Here is an 18,197-nt window from a genome sequence, read left to right on the forward strand (position 1 = left end):
GTATCAGGATCACCGATTAAAAAAAATGAAATTTGACCACTCTTAGGTAATCAGGTAATATAAGACTGTAGAATAATATAAGAAAGTGATATGTCTAAAGTTAAGAGGTCTTTCACTTTGAGACAAGAGAATTCAAATCAAAACTGGTTGTTCTTCATCATATTTCGGCGACGACCACTACCTAGATCATAGCGCACCTGGCCCAATGATTGACCCAGAAGCTTCTGTACCCAGAAAAAGACACAGCAAAAGCTTGGTTTAAGAAATTGCTTTTATTGAGTTCAGTTCTACAACAAGAATCTCAGTTTTTCACTAAAAAGTAGTTGTCACCACGTGATCTTTTTCTGAGAATCATGAATGTGACACCGAAAATGCTCAAACATGTCATGGCAGCCATGGCTGCGAGCAGCGGAAAATTGCCTCCAGCTACAAAGCAAAAATTAAGACAAACAACAAGTTAATAAAACAACTAACTAATGTTATCATCAGCACTGTATTCTTTTAACTAATTAGGAATGAAATAAATATTGCGGGTCCTTTCTTCATTTAACTTGTTCTCATAATGTAAAGTTGCAATTAACATTACGGGATTTAAACTGTTCGTGCTGTCTCTTTGGTTGTTTGCAACAAAAAACTGTAGTACTGGAGCTTCAAGGCATTTGATTGAATGGCAGGGGTCAGATTTAGATGTCTATTTCGGGGGTGGGGGTCATCCTATAATGGCCTATAGCTCGAAGGCTCTGCCCAAATGGCCTGGGCCTCACTTTGTTAGCCCTCAGGTTTATGTAAGGCCAGGGATTTCACTAGTTGAAGTATTTAAAGGGTAAAGGGACCTCGGGAAGGAGCAATGTCCGTTAAGAGAAAGGCGACTGTCGTGCAAAATATTGTGAGTTTGTAATACCTGTAGAATCCATTTTGCTGTCAATAGCGAGATTATTGTCTGGTTCCTTGTATTCCTTATTACGATCCAGCGTCATTGGTCCTTGCACCAAGGAATATATCTTGTGATGTTGGACTTCACGTCTGAGCCGAGGCTTCTTTTCACATCCTCGTGCACATCTGGATTGCGGATCTGTCGCGTTGCAGACGATCACGTGACAATGAACGAAGACAAATGGCTCATCCACAAATTCAAAGGCTTCCAAACTAAATCGAAATGTGCCCGTGGGGGAGGGATAGAGTTCCACTGTATCGTCAACCGGACATCTAACCAAGGAAAAAGTGTTTATGTCAAAGTAAAAAATTAATGAGAAAGGCAATACAGTAATTCCTGATAATGTTACAGATACCTTTTTACGGACAAAAGTAGTTCAAGTATAGAGCAGAGAGTTTTCATCATTTATAAGCTGTGTTTTGCCGAGGTAATAAAGAATAGTCATAAGATGGTTGTCTGAAGAAAGTAATGACGAAAGTTCTTTAAGATTCACCCTTTATCTTTTCCTCATATCCTTTTTCTTTGGCTTAGTCTCGAGGTAGATGTGGAGAAAGCTGGAGTGGGGTTTCGTGTTGTACATAGTGAAAAAGATAATGAGGATATTATTCGAAACACTGTTATATGAACAGAGCAATGACAAAAATGCTCTTGTCTTACCCATTATCCATTATGAAATGTTTCTTCGAGTTTTTCTGATCAGAAGTTGGTGTTGCGAAACATTTTTCAGCCAAGATTGATAGCCTCTTGTCTTTGCTCTGAACTTTTGCTTGGAAGAACATCAATTGTCGGAGTTTAAAGGACAATGGGTAGTCATTGGCACTATATGATGTGATGAATCTGAAAACATAACAAATGGTAAGGTACTTCTGTTATCAAAAACTGGCCTAGTATGTTCAGTATTTGTTGTCGTGCAATAAAGGTAAGTTGCTAGTTTTAAAAATAAGAGTGAGTGGAAAGGCATTTTTCAGCGTCCAATATCCTGACGGTCAACCCAGTAACTAAGAGGTATTTTACAAAGTCGCTTAAAGTCGATTTGAAGCCTTATCCTTTTTGACTTTACAATTAGAAATAACCATTGGAGACACTCGGTTCCCTGGTCTTCCACATAAAAATATATAGATTTCTACCGTTACAATACCCCTGCAAAGCACAAGGTTGTTTTAGATTAATAAAAGGAAAGGATCAAGTCAAAGGAAATTAAGATGGTTTGAATAGGGTTTAGTTTTTATTGTTATTTAGCCAAAATTTTAAGTGTCTGCTATTAACCTGGCCAATCTTTTAATGTTTACTGTTTCCGGAGAAAATACAGTTAAGTGCTTGGAGGCCGGTTTTTCGTGAAAAAAAAATCCTATCTGTAAGCTGTAAAAAATATATCTTTCATATGTGAAATTAGCGACAAAAATAAAGTCAAGATTTTTGGAGGGTTTCCTTGAAAATCTTCGGCAGTTTTCTGACATCTTCGAAAATCTTCTCCAGTTTTTGGGAATCTTCGGTAGTCTTCAGAAATCCTTTGAAATAATCGGAAATTGCCGGAGAATGGCCGGAAACTCCTTGAAATGCTAAACCAAATAATATTGGCCTTTTTGGAGCCGTCCTTGTTTCTCTCTGGAAAAAATTACTGTTACGGGAGGAGCTGATTAGGTGAATTTTTTACTGTTAGTGTTAAAATGCCTGAAATTTCAATGTTTCATGTTAGAGAGCCAAAACTGAAGTGTTTAGTGTTATCGAGATGCCACCATTCAGATCCTCAAATAAGTGTTTCGTTTTACTGGCTATTTGTTTGTTTGTTTGTTTGTTTTAAGCAATGAGTATGTTTACGTTCTAATTTGTTTCAAACCTTTTGTTGTGGAATAATTCCAGCATAACGGTGAAGTTTCCTTTTCCTTTCTCCGAGAAAACCAGCTTTCGGTTTTCGGGCCTCATTCCAACGGCTGTGGCTGTTCTTTTATTTGAATAGTAACAACTGAATGGAATCTCAATTTCCCTGACACGGGTAATGATGTCATTATTTTTCAGCGGAATCTCCAGCACAGTGTTGCTATATACAATGGAAGACTTGGTGTGTCTTCGTGTTGTGTTGCATTTCGTCAGTGCTGTTGTCAGAGTGAAATGTGTGGCATTCTCAGTTGCTCCGCATTTTGGGTCCAAGAGACGAATATGCTCTCGGTCCATTCCTTTGAGAATGGGCTTGGGGATAGCGATGGACATCTTGTTTTGAAGGCAACGGACGAGCACGCCTTTTGCTGAAGAAAAAAATGTAGACGGTTTTTAATAAGAGCTGATCACCCATCTACAAGGGTCAGGTTATATCGTGGGAGATTTGCAAGAAATTTATAGGTTCATCTTCACGCCAATTATTCTCAGCTAAGTAGTAGGATTTTCATCAGATGAAATAAGAGGTGTCAAGCGAAGGAAGCTTAACTGCAAGATCAAATGCTGTACTAAATTCTGCAGTTGCTTATGAACACCAAGAATATCCTAAGAAATTCCTCTAAAGTAATCTGGAAGTCTAAAACACTTTGACGCTAATCAGTAGGAGATGGCGGGAAACGTCCACGGCAATCATCTTTTACCCTTTTCGAGAAATTAATTTTTGCGTTATCAAAAATTTTCTTTCAAAAAACAAGTAACAACTATTGTATGAGCTACTAACTGTTGACATTTGACATTGTCCATACAGTGACCACTATGTCCTGTGTTACCTTCACAAGTATGGTTGTCCTCAGCCAATGAGAGCTCTGCATCTGGGCAAACGCACTCGTAACTGCCAGGTATGTTTTCACAGTCGTGAGAGCATCCACCATTCTGCACAGCACATTCGTCAATATCTAAAAAGAAACAGTTTACAGCTATGAATATTTGCTATGAGTTGTTATGAGGTTCTTGTATTACAAGACATTTGCCATATCTTGGCTCCCTTCTTATTCAATTAGTGGGAGTGTTGAAAAAATACACGAGGAGTTAATGGGAAAGCGTGCGCTTGAGGCCTAGGTGGCATGCATAATTTTTTGGAGTCGCTCAAACTTCAACACAAATGTCTCTGAATAATGACGGAAATTAGGGGAACCGAAGGCTTGAAGAGTAAACTTGACACTCTATCGAAAGATTTACAAGAGCTAAAAGAACTGCTGGAAAAGAAAGAGTCCACGATAGGAACAAGACAAGATGGCGCGGATCCATCGTTTGAGGAAGAGAGTTTGTATGTTATTATTAAACACATTTTATTCTTATGTTGTTGGAAAAAAAGGAAGGTCTGAATAATTATCAAGACTACCAGCCAGAAAGAAAGAAATCTTACCAGTGCATGTCTTTCCATTTCCTGTAAAACCCTTTTTGCAGGTACAAGTGTAAGATCCAACAGTATTTTTGCACTTGGCATTAATGTCACAGGCATCAGCACCGGTAGCACACTCGTTGATGTCTAGGAACAGAATATCACAAGATTAGTTTTGGATAAATCGTAAAATTCTTTGAAATCCTTTCATGTTTGTTGAAGGCATTTCACTACAGGGTAGTTATAAAGTATGTAAAAGCTATTCTGTTAAGCGGAATCATCCGTAATATTGTGTCGTTTGAAAGAAAAATCTGAAAGTGGAGAAGAGCTTTTTCTTTAAGAAGGACAATTCAGTAAGATAATAAAATCTTACCAGTGCATGTTTTTCCATTTCCTGTAAAACCCTTTTTGCAATTACAAGTGTAAGATCCAACAGTATTTTTACACTTGGCATTAACGTCACAAGCATCAGCGCCGGTAGAACATTCGTTGGTATCTAAGAACAGTGAATCACAAGATTATTTCAGTTTTAAATAGATCGTTTTTTTTTCTTAGCAATATACTTTCAGGTATCCTAAAGTCACCTTACCCCAGGGTTAAACATTTGAAACTACGCAGAAGTAATACTACTAAGCGACAGATCTCGCTTGTGTTGCGTTATTTGCAATAAACTGATCTGGAAAAGAAGACGATCATTTTTCTTTAGGGAAGAGCACGTCAGTAAAATCAAGCCAAGTAAAATCTTACCAGTGCAGGTTTTTCCATTTCCTGTAAAACCCTTTTTGCAGATACAAGTGTAAGATCCAACAGTATTTTTACACTTGGCATTAACGTCACAGGTATCAGCGCCGGTAGAACATTCGTTGATATCTAAGGTCAGAGTATCACGGGATTAAATCACTTTTAAATAGATCGTTATTTCTTACAAATTTTCTTTCGGGTCTCCTAACGCACTTTACTATGGGGTTAAACAGTTTAAACTATGCAACAATATTATTACTAAGCGATACGCGCTATCGCTTAATTTGTCTTATTTGAAAGTAACTGAACTGGAAACGAAAACAATTGATTTTTTTTTCTTTTTGGAAGAGCTGGTCATTAAGCCAAAGTAAAAATCTTACCAGTGCATGTTTTTCCATTTCCTGTAAAACCGATTTTGCAGGTACAAGTGTAAGATCCAACAGTATTTTCACACTTGGCATTAACGTCACAATCATCAGCACCGGTAGAACATTCGTTGATATCTAAAACAGAGTATCACGAGATTTTTTCAGTTTATTAGGTCGTTTACTTTTAAAGCTTTCTAAAGCAGTTAAATATGGTGTGATAATATTTTAAGCCTGTTAATGTAATGTATCAACCTGCTTTGATTATTTGAGAATAACATCTATAAATGTGATGGATGTTCTTGAAAACAAAAGAACATCTGAAAAGGAAGGAATAAACCAGTCTGATAAGTAAATCTTACCAGTGCATGTTTCTCCATTTCCTGTGAAACCGTTTTTGCAGGTACAAGTGTAAGATCCAACATTATTTTTGCATTTGGCATTTACATCACAGGCATCAGAGCCGGTAGAACATTCGTTGATGTCTAAGAACAAAATATCACGAGATTATTTCAGTTTTAAATAGATCGCTATTTCCTTAGTGATGAACTTTCAGGACTCCGAAAGTTATTTTGCTATAAGGTTAAACAGTTCACAGTGATACCACTTAACAATCACTTTTCCGTTTGGAAGAGCCTGTGGTTATGTCAGTTAAAATCTTACCAGTGCAAGTCTTTCCATTTCCTGTAAAACCCTTTTTGCAGGTACAAGTGTAAGATCCAACAGTATTTTTGCACTTGGCATTAACGTCACAGGCATCAGCACCAGTAGAACACTCGTTGATGTCTAAGCACAGAATATCACAAGATTCAGATTTGCGTTTTAAACAGATCATTTTTTCTTAGAAATACTTTCAAGCATTTTGAAGCTACTAAACAACTACACGGTTACAAAGTTAAAAACTATGTAATAGTAATACCACTAAGCGCTATTAGTTTATGTTTCGTTATTTATAGGAAAATCTGAAATGAACACCTTTCTTTTTCTTTCGGAAACGCTTGTCATGTAAGTCAAGTAAATCTTACCGGTGCATGTTTCTCCATTTCCTGTAAAACCGATTTTGCAGGTACAAGTGTAAGATCCAACAGTATTTTTACACTTGGCATTAACGTCACAAGCATCAGCGCCGGTAGAACATTCGTTTATATCTAAGAAAAGAGAATCACGGTATTATTTCACTTTTAAACAGATCGTAACTTTCTTTTTTACTGTAAGTATCTTAAAGCCACTTCACTACGGGGTTAAACAGTTTAAACTATGTTACAGTTTTGGCAACACCATAGAGCAAGATTAGTTTATGTTGCGTCATTTGATCGGAAGATCAGGAAAAGACGATTGTTTTTCTTTGCATACGGAAGAACTAGGCAATTAGTCAAGTCAATCTTACCGGTGCATGTTTTTCCATTTCCTGTAAAACCGTTTTTACAGGAACAAGTGTAAGATCCAACAGTATTTTTGCACTTGGCATTAACGTCACAGGCATCAGCGCCGGTAGAACATTCGTTGATATCTAAGGACAAAGTATCATGAGATTATTTCTTTGACATGTCGTTTGTTTTTGTGTCCTAAAGCAGTTACATATGCTGTTACAACAGTTTTCACCTGTTCATGTCATGTATCACTGTTTATTTCTGGAATCATTTTAAGCAGATAAGAGAATAATATTTAACGTCATCTCGGTATGTTTGTGCACACAAAAGAATATCTGAACATTAAGACCATTCGTTTTGAATTTGAAAGAAGAAATCAGTGAGTTAAGAAAATCTTACCTGTGCATGTTTTTCCATTTCCTGTGAATCCCTTTTTGCAGGTACAAGTGTAAGATCCAACAGTATTTTTACACTTGGCATGAGGGCCACAGGCATGAGCGCCGATAGCACACTCGTTGATATCTAGGAAAAGAATATTGTTTGGTTATTTCTCTAAAGTTAACTATCTAAAAAATAGCTTGTTGATCGGAAAAAATTTTTGGAAGTATTTTGGAGTGTTTTTCTGTCTAATAGGAACGAGCATTTAAAATCCCAAGGACGATAGTTAAATTTTTCAAGATAAATATACAAAAAATTATACAAATCTGTGACTGTCACAGAAGACCAGCGTTTCAGAAAATTAAAAATTCGCCATCTCTAACTATTCAGCTAGAAAAAATAATCAGCGAAAATTATAATCTAGAGGCAAAAATAATTAATGTTCTAATGGAAATAATAATTAATGTTCCCCTTACCTAAACAGCCTGTCATATTTCTCCTGGCGTATCCAGATTTGCAAGTACAAATGTAAGAACCCACTGTATTTTCGCAGTTGGCATTTTCACCACAAACATCACCAGAACACTCGTTTACGTCTATGAACAAAATGTTATTTGAATACAAAATTGGCACATTTTTTATTTGAAAGCTGTTCGTGATGACTAAATACCATTGAATGTGTTACTATGACAACCCTAGGTGGACCGATTGATGGAAGATTTGGGTAAATCCAGGACTGTAGTTACCAGGATTACTAATTGGGCTTTAAACTGCCTGGCCTGAAGATGCAATGTGCTTATTTTATAGTTGCAATTATTTATAGCCTTGTAGCCTGATCAAGTCATAAACAGTGATAAAAATAAACTCTTAATTACAAAAGATCAGAGTAGAATTAGCCACGTCTAAAAATCTGAGTTTGATATATGAGTTTTTGCAAAATGTTGTTTCAAAAATATTAAAACTGTACAAAATTTATTGCTTTTTAGCCACCCAGAAACCTCTGCAAATTTTAAAGGCCGATATTGCCATAAACACACTGTTTGCAAATTGCTGAAAATGTCTTGGAATCCCTAAAAGAAACTAGCTCTTTCCATGTTTGAATTAAATAAGAATTCGCATTTTTTTACAGAGGGAAGATCCTAAAACGGGCGGTGAACCAACTTTGGAAAATCGTTTTTGATGGTTGTAATTCTTTTACTACCTTCTTCGCAGTTTTTTCCTTGAAATCCTTCTGCACATTTACAATAGTAACTGCGGCCAGCGCGAGACTTGCATTCACCTCCGTTTTTACAAGGGTTCTTGTAACACAGGTTTGCTATGAAAATAAAAACAGATGTATTCTTACTTGACGCTAGATTAAGGTAATAAATTAGGCAGGTCCACTCCTAAACACCAGTGGTTCTTTTTGTTAACAATCGCTTTAATTTTCATAAATTTACAAATCTTTTATCTTAAGCCCAGTTTAAAAGAGGAACTTTTCATGTCCTTAACCTAATGCATAAATTAATGTAATCTTTTTCGACTAATAAGCATATCAGACCCTTGTACATCGTGAAAGAGAATTGAATTCGACTAATTAAGTTCCACGGCTGAAAAAAAAAACATCAAGCTTATATCATTTGGGTCGACCAATTTCGATGATTTTCGGTACATGAAAAGTTCGACGTTCGAACTGAGCCTTAGTGTAGTTGACTGATATAAGAATAGCGTGAAATAAACACGACAGTTCCGTTTCGTTATTCCTTTCAAACATTTTCCTACTTGCTTACTGTATAATGGCGGTCCTAAATGCATAAAATCTATTGTCACGTTTCTCCTGTAGTCTTTTTTCAGTTTATCACTTTTTCCAGATATCTTTTTATTTGTTTTTCAAAAAGAGAACTTTTTAAAAGCAGCCCCTTTTTGTGGGGTTTGATCATTCTTCACTTAACCTTTTTTTTCTTACAATGCAGCGCTCTTAGAAATCAAAAGAAGTGTAGATTGAAATGCTTCCTTAAAGTACCTGTTTCACAGTTCTTTCCATAATATCCACCCGGGCATACGCAAGAGTAGTCTTCACCAGCAACCACTGAGCAGTTTCCATCATTTAGGCAGGGGTTCTCGGCACAAGGACTCTGAACTGAAACAAAATTAAATTTATTTTAACATCAATTTAAAAGAAAATATACAAGGCTGTTTTAAAGCATTATGTGGCGTTGATCAGTGTGGACAAAAATTCACATGAGCAACACACCATGTTAGACTTCGAGCAATATCTCTAATTTTTCTTTTCAGACACAGTAGTTAGAGAGCACGCGTGAGGAAGACCGCGAGAGGTCTACAACCATGTACAAATACTATGTCGAAAACAAATATAAAAATACTAAGAATTCTATCGCCAAACAAAAACAAAAGAATGCATGAGTTATAAGAAACATAACTAACAAGTAAGGCACACAAGAACCTTTTTCAACAAGGATCTCTGGTTTCAGGTAGTGAAGAAAAGGCTAACCTGGACACAGATTTCAAAAAGACAAAGATTGTTCCAAACCACAAGTATCTATGGTAAGTGTGTGAAAGAAGGGCAAACATTTCTTGTTTGACCCAATCATTTTTCGTGGTTTTGATAATTTTTTTAATATTTAATGTTAACTCTTAGCCCAGTTTTAATTATTTTCTCTTCATTTTATTTTGATAGTGAGTCTAGGTCAATTATGTCTCCTGTCTCCTTTGTTGCACGCGGAAAAGGGACGGAACTAACTCGTAGAAGGAGAAATAATCAGAGGCTTGTGAGGAAGCGTTTCCAGCAAATTCACTGAATATCGTGGTAAACATATTGTAGGCTAGTAAAAATAGCTGAATAAAAAATTGAAAAAAAAAATTTAATTAAGTCATCTTACTTCCAGACGATTCCCCACTGAACTGGTCCTCAGTATATCGTTCGGGAAAGAAATCCTCGATTTCGTCGACAAAACTCTCTGGTTCTTCTTCGTAGAAATTCAAAAACTTAGGAGCATCGTCATTAGTTTCGATTGCTCCTTCACCCAACAGGTTTTTTCCATCGGTAGTGAGCCAGTGTAAAGTCACCAGTATAGACACGACAAGAAGATTCATTGTAAATCCACAGATTAACGAGTCTGCGTTGTGTCCCAAAGTTCAAAAAGAACAGACGCCTATGTGACGCAAAGTTGGCCTTTTATAGTGCTTCACTTTTAGAACTTTACTGAGCTGAATTTTCAGCCTTTCCATTGGCCGAAAAAGTGTTAGCATACATTTTTCTTTCTTTCATTAAAAGGTTCTACACTAAATACAAAGGTGGTGATATAATTTGGCATCACCCTCGGACTGAATAGTTTTTATATTGTTAATAATAAACAAAGCCTCTGTTTTTTTCCTATCAGACTTTCAACAGTCAAAAATTAGTTTTTTCAGTTTGAAATTAATTCTTTCATCGCTTCGAAAAGCTTGTTTGAATTTTTTTTTGTTTGGGTAACCCTTGTATTTCCCCTATGACTTTTTGCGAAAAAATGCCTTTAGATATTTTGGAAAAGGGTTATTATGTTAATTCCAATCATTTCTTTTATTTTCACCAGAATGAGTGATTTAATACAGAAAATGATACAGTATGAGGTGTGCTTCAAATCAGCGGTGAAAACACAAGGATTACGTAACCATTGATACTGATTAGCTCATTACCTGGAGGGTATTGTTCATTGTTTTGCGAATGTACTGATTGTACCGCGAGAATGCTCAAACCCTCAACTGTTCTTTCACTGAAAAATACGGAACTCGATTTTAATTTTGGTTAGTTACTTCACTATCTGCAAAATTTAGTCTTCAAAGGTAGTTAATTACTGATCCAAAGAGATTTTATTTTTCATGTTTTCATTTGTGTGTTTTTCATTAGTTTTGTACAAAACATGTTTACAATAAAATGCTTGCGTTAATTCAATTCATAGTGTGTTATCTTTTACCTCTTTCTGACTGAGTTGTACTCACACCTCTTAGCAAAATAAGAGTTCAGTCACAAGGCGTGTTAGCTTGACACCTCATTGCAATTTTCAGTGCCTTGTGGGATTGCCGCCGAAAGCTTGAAAGCCAACAAACCCAAGGGTAGTTTTTGTCTTTGTGTTTTTAACTCTCATTTGCAACATCAGAGCTTAGCCATATGTTTTTCATTTAACAAGTTGTAATTGTCATCCTATTGTTTTCAAAACATCTCACTTTAATATGCAGAATGAAGGAAACCTTTAAAAGCCATCGGAACAACTCAGGTGGCTCAATTACTCTTTGGATAACAAAGAGACGCGTCTCAGAGTTACTTTCCCACCTAGAACCATGGCCGTTCGAAAGTGGATATTTTTCATATTTTCGTTGGTTTTTACCTCGATCATCGCAGAGGAAGATCCTTTATGGCATCAACTTCTGAAAGACTCTGTTGTGATGGATGAAGAACGTGAGTGAAGTGTTGATATTTTTTCTAAGTATATACCCCAATCACACAGAAAACATTTTGGAGCTTTAATGTTTGAAACGACGATATCAGTTTCTTGTTTTCATAAGCCCTCTTTAGCTTCCCTGGCTATGGCAGTATCTACAAGTTTTGAATTTTTTTACTTTCTGTTGTTAATTGCTGCAGTGGATTAAATCTAATAATTCTCACCAACCCGGTTTACCGATGATTCACTTTAACCCTGGGTTAAGTGGCCAAATTTAAAACCACTTGAAATTTATTTGGCTACGAACGTGTCACCGGAGCTTTCTTCTGTTATAAGAAATTACGTCGAGAGATACAGTTATCCTAATGCTGTCCGGGCCAAACTACAAAAGTCCAAACCAGTATATTGAAAAAATGAGTAAAACCTTAGAGTCGTATTCTCTTTGTTCAAAGTTAATAATATTAATTGAACTGGATTATCGTGGAGAAGCTTAATTTCTGTTAATTTACACTGCTAATTAGTCAAAACTTCTTAGATTCGAAACATCTACACTATCTTTTCTTAGCCTGGGAAGATTATACCCCATATTGGTGTTCCAAGACGAAAGGTTTATCAAAACCTTTGGCTGACTCTGTGAAATCGTCCGAGGCTTGCATTGCTTTGTGTCTTAAGTCAAATCCCAACTGCAAAGCCGTAGAATGGTGGGAAAACGATGGCCAAGACTGCTTTGAATGTATAAGGCCATCTTTGAAGACTAAATTTACTGACACCACTGACGGAGGGTATCCACCGCACGTGCTTGTCAAACCAGAGAAACTTGCAGGTGAGTTGAAATCTTTTGCTGGAAAAGTGCTTGAAGTCAAAATTGGTTTAATAGTACCATGGGAAAGTACTGCTCAAGAGGTTTCATTTGACTGGTCACACCACAGGATTTTATCCACAGACTTAAAAGTTAGAACTACATACTAAACAAATAGTATCATGTGAAACTACTGCTGAAGAGGTTTCATTTGAATGGTAACACCATAGGATTTCATCCGCAGACTCAAAAGTTAGAGCTACATACTAAATAAATAGTACCATTTTAAAGTACTGCTGAAGAGCTTTCATTTTAATGGTCACACCATAGGATTTCATCCACAGACTCAAAAGTTAGAGCTACATACTAAATAAATAGTACTATGTTAAGTACCACTGTTAATTTCACTGGTCATACCATACTGGTTCGTCCTTTAAATTTTCTTTTAGTTCCAACAAACTTACATTTATATGTTCACTGTACACATCATGTTCGGATATTTGGTAAATGTATGTGTAGCAGCTGTAGACTCATTGCCTCGGAGATTTGAACAATGCAGTGGCGTTAAAGCCCTGATCAGGAATTGCACTTTTATTTCAGCTCCTACCAAATGTGACCCTAACCCTTGCATGAACGGTGCAACTTGCAGACCCGCTCCTCAATCTCTTGTTGGATATAAATGTACTTGCTCACCTGGCTACGAAGGAGTTAATTGCGAGGACGGTAAGACTGAGTAATGCTAAATTTATTTGTTTGATCAGGTTACTGTAATAAGCTAGATTCTGACCTAAGTTCTTGGCTAAGATCCTTATCTACAATATAGAGAAACTGACTATATGTGTGTTTAGAGACGCCTTCCTCCCGTGCGTTGCATTTTGTCCTTACTATCAGAGCTTCCATGCTGTATTGCACTGTTTAGAAAACGACTTTTTGCCGTTTACGCCCTTAGTAAAATTAAAACTGAGATGTCTCGAAAAAATTAATATTCTAGGATTCTAGTAGATTACCTTTCATAGTCTTTTGAAAAGTTAGGATAAGATTTGTAATAATTTAGTTGCAATATTTTGCTGTTGTTTCAAAGGTGTTACCCTTGGTTGAAATATTATTCAAATGTTTTAATTTTGTATTTTGTTTTTTTGTTTTCTATTTCTTATTCTTTTTTCTCTTTCTTTTTTAGACGTAGATGAGTGTGCCAAAGACAACGGTGGGTGTTCACACAAATGCAAAAATACCGCAGGTAGCTTCGTCTGTTCATGCCCTGATCCGGAGCTGAATTTGGCACCCAATCGTCGTACGTGCGTCGGTAAGAAAACATATTTTTTGGAACTTTTTTACAAACAAAATAAAGGAAAGGAAAAAATGAGGACGAAAACCAAAAAGTTAGTGAGAAAATTTAACGTTCCAGTCAACTTAATAAAATAAAAGCGAGACATTTACATGTTTAAAGCTAGCAGGTCTTAATTAACTCCAACCTCAATTTCATTTAAATCATCCAAATTATTGATGCATTTTCTGTGGAAAAATAAATGTTTTCCCTTTCGCAAATGTTTTCGACCAACAGCGGACTTCAGAGCTTTTTAAACGTTCATGGAAGTTCTTAAATTCTTTTGCTTCTATAAGGAACTAAGAAATCTTAAAGTGAGGTTATTAAGTCCATTAAAATAAATTACCTCTTTAAAAGATTTAACCTAAGCAAAAACAAAATTTGTCCTTTCAGCTTCTGGTGTTTCTGTAAAATGTCATCAAAATAACATGTCCATCACCCTGCCTAAAGCTCTTCTTCTCGGCTTAAATCGTGAACATGTCACCCTGCGAGATGTGAAGTGTGTTGCCACGGAAACAAGGACACACTTCACTCTTACGACTACATTGACCGGCTGCGGTACAACCGCCAAACACAGAAGAGGTTTTGTGGTTTATAGCAACACAGTCTTGGAGATCCCAGTTGCAGATGGCGCCATTATAACGAGAGTTCGTGAGATCGAGATACCCTTCAGCTGTTTCTACAAAAACTCGGGTGATGCTACTGCTGTTGGAGTTAAACCTGACACCAGGAAGTTGGTTTTTGATGAGGATGGAAAAGGAAACTTCACAGTTGCTTTGGATATGTTTCCAGATAAAAGGTCTGTTCATAACCTGTTTTACATACGATTTACCTCAACATTTGAGCTTATCCACGTTTCATTTTCGTCACCTTAAAACTGGATGAAACATTGCAGAAGTTTGGGCTCAATTTAATTGTATCCTAAATGTGTTTTAGTCCATTATGGAGTTTCTTGGGAAAAAATAAAAAAATCAGGGCTTTTCAGTTATATTTCATTACTACTTGAAAATCATTTGTTGTTGTTAGTTTTCTATTTGTCAATGTTGATCTTTAGCTTCGAGGCAGCTTATACCCAGAGTGATTATCCTGTGGAAGTTAAGTTGAGACAGTACCTCTTCTTCCAAGCATCTGTGAAAACCAAGGACAAAACTCTGTCAGTTTTGGCTGAGAACTGTTACGCTACACCCTCCCAGGACAGACAACATGATGACAAATATCATCTCGTCAAGAATGGGTAATTTAAAAAAAGACTTTTACCGCTTAATGAGATTAGATTTCGGAAATAGTTTTCAAACAGCTTAGTAACTAAATGATATATGAAATGAATGATATAGGAAAAGACTAATTTTTACTTTTCACCTAGTGGTTATTTCTCATTACGAACAGTTTTTTCATTTTTCGAAATGTGTACACTTCACAATCGCATCAAGACTTTTTAACACCTCAGCTGGAACTGTGGATTGTTTTAAATAACATTGTGATTTTTTTACGAAAAGCATTTCAGGTTAATGTTTTTGTGTTGGAGGAGTAAAAACAATAAAGATTCTGGGACGAAACTACAAATTTGCTCTTAAATGCTGAATCTCGTGTTTTTTAAGTTTTCTTGTATTCCAGTCCAAGAACACAATAATGTCATTAGAAACTTCAACTTGTGATCTTTCAATATCTTGCTTCAATTTTTTTCCTTTTCATAAAGAACCATATTATAGCATACTAATAATCGTTGATAGTAATTGCTGACTATGACATTTTTTATCTTTCAGTTGCCCAGTTGATGAAACAACCATCACCATACAATCGCAAAAAGTGGGTGTGGATCGTTTCAGTACTGAAGCGTTTAAGTTCATTGCTGATCACCCATTCGTGTTTGTCCACTGTCAAATAAGGATATGTGACGCAAGTAACCCTGGATCAAGATGTGCACAGGGATGTATCAAGGAAGGCAGATTAAGACGTGACGTTAGCGATGAAGACAAATTATACCCACTGGCACAGGGACCCCTCACAATTACAAGTGACGCAACAGAAATGAAATCAAGAAAAAGATCAAATAAAAAAGGTACATGTTCCTTTGATACAATCATTCACAATTTTAGATAGTAAGAGGAAAGTGTCTGTCTCTGATCTACATTTCGTGATTCAGAGAAAAGTAAATCCGGTTAAGAAGAGTAAGGATGTGCTTAGTTTATAAGCAGCTTACTTCAAGTACCTTCAGATTTTCTCACGAACGAAGTTTGGCCAAGATCATTATGTTTGCCCAGACTACTTACTAACTGCTTTCGGCTCTTATTTTTACCCCATTAATCCAATAAAGCTTCAACCTCCAAAACGCTAAAGAATTTCAATTTTAGAATTTCAATATTTCGCAGAGATCTCAACCAATAAAGGAAATACGTATTCCACCGATAAAATACTCCTTCAGCATAAATAATTTTACAGACACGACTTCAAGTTTTTACACTTAAGCAGTTAACTTCTTATCGACATTGTTGACTTGATATCTAACGAAAAATTTTTTGTTTAACATTTCAGATATGACTGTACCAGCTCTGGTTACCATGGGAATACTATCAGCGCTTTGCCTGATGGGAATGGCTTACTTGTCTCGCAAGAATACAAGCAAGGCCACCGCCTACACTATTGTTCCAGAAAGCTGCGACGAATAAATCAGTTGTATTGGAACTAAATTTACAAAAGATTACGAGAATAAAGATAAAATTAGATGGAATAATTTCTCTTGTGTTTGAATATTTTACTTCCTATCTGTTATTACCTATTCTCTCTTCGCTTGAAAAATTTCTGAACGATTGGGTTGGGATTTTCCGGTGAGGCATTAGAACTCCTGCCATGTCTCGGACTAAAAGAGCTCAAATTCAACTTCCTTTAAGTGAGTGTTCCTTGCACTGCTACAACATAAATCCCATATGTTTTACACATTTGAAATACGTGACTTGAATAAGCAGAAATAAGACAGTGCACAGAGAAGTTTAACCCCATTTCATGACCCCATCTAATTGCTAGACGAGCCTTACTAGAAAAAGTTCTTTCTTGAACAATTTTTCCATAGGCTCAATTAGTTGACTGAAATGCAGGTTCTTTTGACTTCTTTTGTTATTGTCGGTAGTCCATTGAAACAACATGCTAAAAGCCACTTATACTAATTTTACTTGCCGATTGCTAAGAGTGCATAGTGTTTTCCATTTAATCCAATTACAATACCAATACAATTCCAAGAATGAGTAATTCAAACTACAGGTATCCTAAACTCACCCGCGCTCATGTGAGGAGGCCCTTGTCCAAACCAGTCCTGTGGGAGTTCGACTCTTCTCTTATGCAAATTCGGTCTTTCTTTCTTTCTAATAAATTTGCATAGCCGCTCGCCACGTGAGTGAAAACGCTCCACACGAACCAGTGTAGGCTGCGAGTTCAGGGGAAAATTAACCTGCTCGTAGATTAACACCAGTGAAGCAATCAAAACTCACCGCGATTCTTGAGACAGCCTTTCTTTCAATTTACTTGTCGTCAAGAATAGTCGATAAAACGATGATGTGGTAAGTACAAATGATATTGGTTGTAAAGTTCCTAGTTGAACAACGCCGGGATAAGCATTATTTGGACAACTCAAATGCATGTGCATCTAAGATTGGATTCATAATTTAGCTTTAATTGGCTGCGTTCTCCAGTAAGTCCATAAATTTATTGAAGTCAACGCGGGGAATTAAACTTGCCTTTTTTTTATTTTGAAAGCTGGGGTCTGATTATATCATCAACAACAACAACAACAACAAAACATTTATTATCGTAATTTCTTGGCACCTAGTTAGTCAAAATACATGGCCAATTAATCGGCTGTATCTGACAAATGTTTCGTAAATGTGTACTGTCGCACTCTGTTACATCTGAGGCAATTTGTAATGAACCGTGTCACACTTTGTGATAAAAAAGCTGTCCAAAATCCATCGCACTTTGTAACATCTGTTATTATCATTTTTATTATTAATTATTATCATTATTATCATGAATTATCATTACTATTATTATTGTTATTATCATCGTTATCGTCATTTATTATTATTATTATTATTATTATTATTATTATTATTATCGCTGAAGTGATTAGAATTAGAAGTTAAGATGGTTACTGATGGACAGCAATGGTAATGCCTTCAATCTGGATTAGTTTAGTCATCATAGCTTGACACAGCCTCGTTCCCAGTCGTCCTCGGCGATTTCGTATGTGACGTCACCAGTCAAGCTTGTCGGGAAAATTCGCCGAGGACGGCTGGCAAATAATGACAAATCCAAAATGGCGGTACCGAGCCACGACTTTAGCCAAATTCTTGAAGAAATGCAAAATGCATCGGAAACAGGTTGGGTTAGTTTAGTCAACGTTTGCTATGAAATCCGTAAAGTTGTTGGAGAATTTTCGTTCCAGGAATCTATGGTTGATGAAATAAACGTGGATTTTTATGTTCAACAAATAGTCCCATCTCAGGAGCTCAAGAACTGTATTCAGTTGAATTCGACTGGCTATCTCGCTCGGCTTCAAGCCTCCTCTGGTAACTCGGATAGCAAGAACTGGCCTGGATATGAG

The 18,197-nt window shown here is 36.4% G+C and overlaps 2 protein-coding genes across 2 annotated transcripts; one reads left to right on the forward strand and one right to left on the reverse strand.

Moving 5' to 3' along the window:
* Positions 1 to 301: 301 nt before the first annotated feature.
* On the reverse strand, positions 302 to 10,155 carry LOC140932104 (uncharacterized). Its single transcript, XM_073381758.1, has 17 exons — positions 9,942 to 10,155; positions 9,065 to 9,181; positions 8,264 to 8,377; positions 7,539 to 7,658; positions 7,084 to 7,206; positions 6,340 to 6,462; positions 5,978 to 6,100; positions 5,677 to 5,799; positions 5,330 to 5,452; positions 4,956 to 5,078; positions 4,582 to 4,704; positions 4,233 to 4,355; positions 3,637 to 3,762; positions 2,772 to 3,177; positions 1,592 to 1,771; positions 902 to 1,206; positions 302 to 426 (listed from the first exon to the last, which is right to left on the reverse strand). Exons 1-17 carry the CDS (start codon positions 10,153 to 10,155, stop codon positions 302 to 304), a joined length of 2,691 nt encoding a protein of 896 aa, XP_073237859.1.
* Positions 10,156 to 11,379: 1,224 nt separating this feature from the next.
* LOC140932105 (ZP domain-containing protein-like) lies at positions 11,380 to 16,320 on the forward strand. The gene is made up of 8 exons (XM_073381759.1): positions 11,380 to 11,497; positions 12,046 to 12,303; positions 12,880 to 13,002; positions 13,457 to 13,582; positions 13,997 to 14,402; positions 14,658 to 14,837; positions 15,367 to 15,662; positions 16,136 to 16,320. Exons 1-8 carry the CDS (start codon positions 11,380 to 11,382, stop codon positions 16,267 to 16,269), a joined length of 1,641 nt encoding a protein of 546 aa, XP_073237860.1. The 3' UTR covers positions 16,270 to 16,320.
* Positions 16,321 to 18,197: the final 1,877 nt, after the last annotated feature.

This window comes from Porites lutea, chromosome 3 (genome assembly GCF_958299795.1).
Source record: "Porites lutea chromosome 3, jaPorLute2.1, whole genome shotgun sequence".
NCBI lineage: Eukaryota > Metazoa > Cnidaria > Anthozoa > Scleractinia > Poritidae > Porites > Porites lutea.